The sequence below is a fragment of the Azolla caroliniana genome, unplaced genomic scaffold (genome assembly GCF_043228905.1).
Source record: "Azolla caroliniana isolate FFs.n. ecotype wild unplaced genomic scaffold, voAzoCaro1.0.p SCAF_8, whole genome shotgun sequence".
NCBI lineage: Eukaryota > Viridiplantae > Streptophyta > Polypodiopsida > Salviniales > Salviniaceae > Azolla > Azolla caroliniana.
The window spans coordinates 20,592,431-20,598,070 of NW_028230443.1; the positions used below are offsets into that span (position 1 = coordinate 20,592,431).

The 5,640-nt window shown below is 36.9% G+C and overlaps 1 protein-coding gene across 1 annotated transcript; it reads left to right on the forward strand.

Annotated features, from left to right (window-relative positions):
- The first annotated feature begins 2,672 nt into the window (after window positions 1-2,672).
- LOC147861298 (endochitinase 4-like) lies at window positions 2,673-3,697 on the forward strand. Its single transcript, XM_087323164.1, has 2 exons — window positions 2,673-3,085; window positions 3,178-3,697. The coding sequence occupies exons 1-2, from the start codon at window positions 2,782-2,784 to the stop codon at window positions 3,570-3,572; spliced, it is 699 nt and encodes a 232-aa protein (XP_087179290.1). The 5' UTR covers window positions 2,673-2,781; the 3' UTR covers window positions 3,573-3,697.
- Window positions 3,698-5,640: the final 1,943 nt, after the last annotated feature.

Consider the following 5,640-nt stretch of genomic DNA (forward strand, 5'->3'; position numbering starts at 1 on the left):
ATATCTTCTTCTTTTTTTGGTAAAATCACACAATTATATTAATTGCATGTAAAAAAACCGCTATTACAACTTGTAAGTCAACTTTACATATCTACATAGAGAGATACATATTCATATCATTACAAACCATGAATATGTCTCTCCACATCCCCTAACCTTTCTTATCAGAGCAAATGACGAATGTGATGTCCAACTAACTTACATACTTGTCTAACTTCATGATTGAATATGCTTCTCCAACAATGAAAATTGCCATAAAAGGAACCCCTTCAATCTCAACACATAACAATGTACTCCCCTTTGTTCATCAAATATAAAAGCATTTCGCATATGCCAAATAAACCAAAGCCCATAATACCTCATCTTCTTCTTTTTTATGTATCTCTCTCCCCCCCCCCCCCCCGCCCCCACTTACCTTTATAGTCTTTAACTCTCCCTCACCGATTTTATGCCGCCCATACTCCTTACATCGACCTCACAGTCATAAACACATAATTGAAAATCGCAAGTGGTAAGCATTTTTTGTTCAAGCTTCCCATGAAGGATTTATTCACCCACCAAATAATGGAAAATTAAAGAAATTGGGCAACACAATGAAACTTTGTGTTCAAGATATTGATGATCCATTGTACATTATCTTGAGGGCATCCCATTGAATGTGTATGGAGGCTTGGGTTTCATTACCTTTTAAGAACCATAGTACATATAATGGCCAAAAAAGACTATTAGTCTTGAGTTGAATTGCATGCTAATCATAATTGAAGTGTTGTGTTGGTTGCAACACAGGAGATTGGGAGACCATAAGTTTAAGTGCTTTATCTCCAATGCCTATTCATGAGAACGTTGTGTGATGAATGGTTATGGGTAGTATAGAGATGACGTTGTGCCCTTGAAATTGGGCCCTTTTGATGTAACAAATATACTTGATAAAAAAGTTTGGATATTTTTTGGGAATGCATGTTATGTACATTACTTATGTGTTTTCTATAGCCTAAGGTCAAGGATGCGTTGCATTATGTATATGTGAATGAATTTTAATATATCTTTATAAGTATGTGCACACACCTTGTGCTCACGAAAACATACCATTTGCAAGTCTATGTATTATTGACAATGGAAGAAATAAACACTCCAAAATAGAGAATAATGACAATGTGGAAGACTTAAATTTATAATTTACATTCACAATGTTACACTAGTAAAATTCTAAATTCTAAATTCTAAATATATAAACAGGATTATGTAGTGATAAAGCTTTCCCTATACTAAGCAATTATGGTGAATTTAAGCAAACACACGCCTTTGATGGAATTATTAATGTGTTCGGATCCTGCTTATCCAGGCATGATTTCCCAAATTGAGGTTATTTCATATTTCCTAAGATGTAATTTATAATAATTCTAAGAGGGCTACAAAACAAAAAGTTGGTCAAGAAGTCAAAACAAAATGTAGAAAAAGAAGGTGCATAGGAGCATGTAATTTTCTTTCATAGTTTTAAAAGTGTTATTAAACAAATAGGAAACCAACAAGGCCACACCGTTTTTTCTTTGGCATCTATAAGAGGTGGACAACATATATATGATGGTCGAATGAGTCAAATAAAAAGGTGGTCTTTCTAGGCCGTACAAGCATGAAGCAATTGAATAAGAGGAGAAAATATACAAAAACTCATACAATAGATATATGGACATTTAACAACAAAATGTGAATATGTGAATAAATAAATCTTAATACCTCTTTTCAATTCGCGCCCACCTAGATTGTACATGAAAACGTGGTGTTTGTGTGCCTTTGTGTGTGAATAGTAATAAAAGAAACAAACTACCCATATTATGAAAAAAGAACAATAAAAACATGAAAATATTGTGTTTATAATTTGCATTCAATTTCACAATGGTACATTACTAAAATTTGAAATTAAGGTAAATAAACATAATGGTATAATGATAAAGCTTAACCTATTTTGAGGAAATGTAGTGAAGTTAAGCAAAAAGCATGCCATTATGAAATTATTGATGCCAACTTGGCATTGCCAAGTAAAAAGATAATTATGCAAACCTTGCATATGCAACAATGATTCCCAAAGTTGAGATTTGTTTCATATTTCCATGCCTAATATTTAATCTTCACCCGACATTTGGCTTATCACTATTGAGATCAAATAAAGTTGAGGAACAAAGGAGAAACTTTGCTTTTCAAATGGGCCATACAATTCAACAAAAAGAGCTTAGGAGTATTGAATTCCTTTGAAACTTTGGAGAGAGCTTCGAACCTAAAAGTTTGGATAGAGAAACATGGTTGCTTTGGTCATGCATCGTTGGTAGAGTCAAATTACAAGCATGAGAGGATTGGCATGTTTTATTTTCACACTCGACTCATGAGAATAACGATGCCAACACTTTACATACATTTAGAGATACATCGAGTGCACCATAGAGGTACATGTAGAGATAAAAAGAGATGATAATTGCGAGGATCTTTTGTGGAAAGAGCGACAACGACCGAGTGGAAAAAATAATATTCACAAGAAAACCCATGAGGACTTACCTTGACCTTGAGTAGTTGCCTACACTACTCACTGCACTATAAATGTGCATATAGTGAGAGGCTTAACTCACAACACAAGCTTACACACACTATCACACACACAATCATATTATGAGAGCCTAACTCACAACACAAGCTTACACACTATCATATTGCGAGAGTCTAACTCACAAGTAACCACACAAGCTTACACACACTATCATTGTTTTAAACATATTCACTCTTGTGAATTCCATGGAGCACCAGAAGAAGAGACACGGGTTCGCGGCCGCCTTAGTGCTTGCGGCTCTGCTCGTGTACGGCGTGCTCGCCTGTCATGCCCAGCAGAATAATGGTGATGTCTCGTCCATTATCACGAGGGACATCTTCAATCAGTTCCTTCCGCAACGTCATTCCCCGGCGGCCAATGGCGTCTACACTTACCCCATGTTCATCGAGGCGGCAAATGCATTTGGCGGCTTCGGAACCACGGGGACCGATCACACCCGAAGACATGAGCTTGCGGCATTCTTCGCCCATGTGGCTCACGAGACGGGATGTATGTAATCCTTTCATATAATCTTCTAGTTCTTTCTTTACACATCAAATTTTGTGTTTCTCGTGTCTAACAAAGTGTGCTACCACCACCAGATGGGGCATACACGGAAGAGATTGAGAAGGCTAAGTATTGCCAAGGAGAGCCATGTGACCCTAACCAAGAATACTATGGCCGCGGCCCACTCCAGCTGACATGGAACTACAACTACCTTGCGGCCGGAAGAGACCTTGGTTTCGATGGAATCCATAATCCCGGGGTTGTCGCGACCAACCCCCACATCTCATTCAAGACTGCGGTGTGGTTCTGGATGACACAGTCGACCCTCACGTGTCATGATGCCATGGTGACCCATCAAGGGTTCGGCGCCACAATCAACGCCATCAATGGCATGGAGTGTGGACAGAATGTTCAAAACATCCGCATCGATATCTACAAGCATTACTGCAACATCCTCGGTGTACAGGCTACTAAGAATCTCTCTTGTTAATCGCTATATTGTCCAATCCTACAGGGCCATTGTAGGCATTAACAAGTTGTTCTTCAACGCCTATCTTAGGATGGCCTTGGGGTTTTCTTTCAAATAAATGGTTAAGGTTTGGTTTTGTTGATAAAGAGACCATTGTGTATCTAAATCATCCTAGATTAGTTTGTGTACCTAACCATATTGAGCTCCTCATGATGAGTCACAACACACTAAGAACCATATTCCCTTACCAAGAGCACAAAATAAAGGACTTGTTGTGTAAGTATAAGACGTTTTCTATCTCGCCTAGAAATTGCAATTGATCGTTGAAATTTTGTATAGTGAAGAGAGAAAAAGAAACAACCACCTGAAGTCTATGCACATTGTTGACAAAACCAAATGAGATGCATGATTAACTTGTGATGGAAAAGCGTGTCCACATTGTGAAATGGTTCATAGGGAAGAACAAATCATTTTGTGATGAGCATATAAGCCTACATCTTTTCAATTATAGTGTCCAAGGTATGGCCTTTAAAACTTAGGAGATCGTTATTATTCGGTTTAAACCTACCTTGGTGAAGAGTAAAAAGGGTAAGTTACGAATGGCTACTAGTAGGAGGGCTTTGAGATCTCTTCGGCATTTTTAGGAAAAATGTCGACATGCACCTTGGGTTGTATTGGAGTTGGGTCACTTAAGAAATGAATTAGTACAATGAGAATATAAGATCTTTCAAACAAAGTTTCATGTTGTTGTGGCGAAGTAGACTTGACTAGTTGATAAAGTTAATTTTTTATTTTGTGCATATATTATAAAGGTGGTCATTCAGGTAGTTGTATGAGACATGTGCAAAGAGAAGATGGTTCTATTACAAAGGACACTAATGAAATGAGGGACATTGCTACGAATTTTTATAAAAATCTATTGACAACCCCACAATTGTCGATTCAATAGCTCAAAAAGGAAAATTAGTTTTGAACTATTTGGGACATAAGGTCTCAGATTAGGTGGTTGAATCATTGATTAAGGAAATATCTTCTATAGAGGTAAGAATTGCATTGTTGGTTGTTGGGAAAAATGTGTGCCGAATAACTAATGGATTATCACTAGAATTCTTTCTACAGTATTGGGATTATATAGCCGATGCTTTCATAGCCTCCTTACAAGAGGTTTTTCATTTGGGAAGTATGTTGGTTGAGTGGAATGAAAGAATGACTTATTTGATTCCAAAGGCAGATGGTGTGGTAGATGATATTAAGAAATGGAGGCACAAGAAACAAAACAAGCTTTTGGATTTTGAGAAAGCTTACGAAAAGAGTTTATTAAATTTTTTTATATGAGGTTATGGGTCACCTAGGTCTTATAGTTGCCTGGATTTATGTTGTTTTTGCACTTAATATAATTCAACATCTTGAGGAGAACTACGTAATAATTTTCCAATTACTAGATCATTGAGACAAAGATGTCCTTCGGCTCCATATTTATTTCTATTTGTAGGAGAAACCTTTAGTCCAGTCTTGAATAAGAACATTTTATCTAAAGGGTAACAATGACTAGGTGTGGAGGAGGTTTTGTTGGACTGTGAATTTGCAAATGACACAACTTTGTATGTTGTAGGAGATGACATAAATCTTTGTAATGTGCAAACTATGATCCATGATTTCTGTGATGCTTCTAGTGCTATTATTAATTAGCATAAATCAATGGGATTTTGGGTTGGGGAAGGTTTTATTCCTAACCGGTGTCCAGACGTTGGATTTCCCTAAATTCTAAAGGGCTCTCCTATGAGATATTTAGGGTGTCAAGTGGGAGTTCATCTTCCTTTAGAAGCTCATATCCAACCCTTACTGCTTTCTTTGAGGAAGAAGTTGATCTTTTGGAGTTCTAAGAATTTTTCATTTCTTGGGAGATGTTGTTTCTAATCAAGTATTACTCTCCTCAATGTGGTATATTATGTCCTTGTGGTTATTCTCTACATCTTTGTTGTCAATGTAACCGAGGTTGATTAGGAATTTCATATGGGGTTCTACTGATTTCAAGTATGTTAGACGAAAGGTATCTTGGAAAACTATTGCAATATTGACTTCTCAAGGG

Bases quoted from the DNA above. Each gene is read 5' to 3' on its own strand.
- LOC147861298 (XM_087323164.1), top strand. From the start codon at position 2,782: ATGGAGCACCAGAAGAAGAGACACGGGTTCGCGGCCGCCTTAGTGCTT. The intron at 3,086-3,177 runs GTATGTAATCCT...TACCACCACCAG, and splicing joins TGTGGCTCACGAGACGGGAT to ATGGGGCATACACGGAAGAG.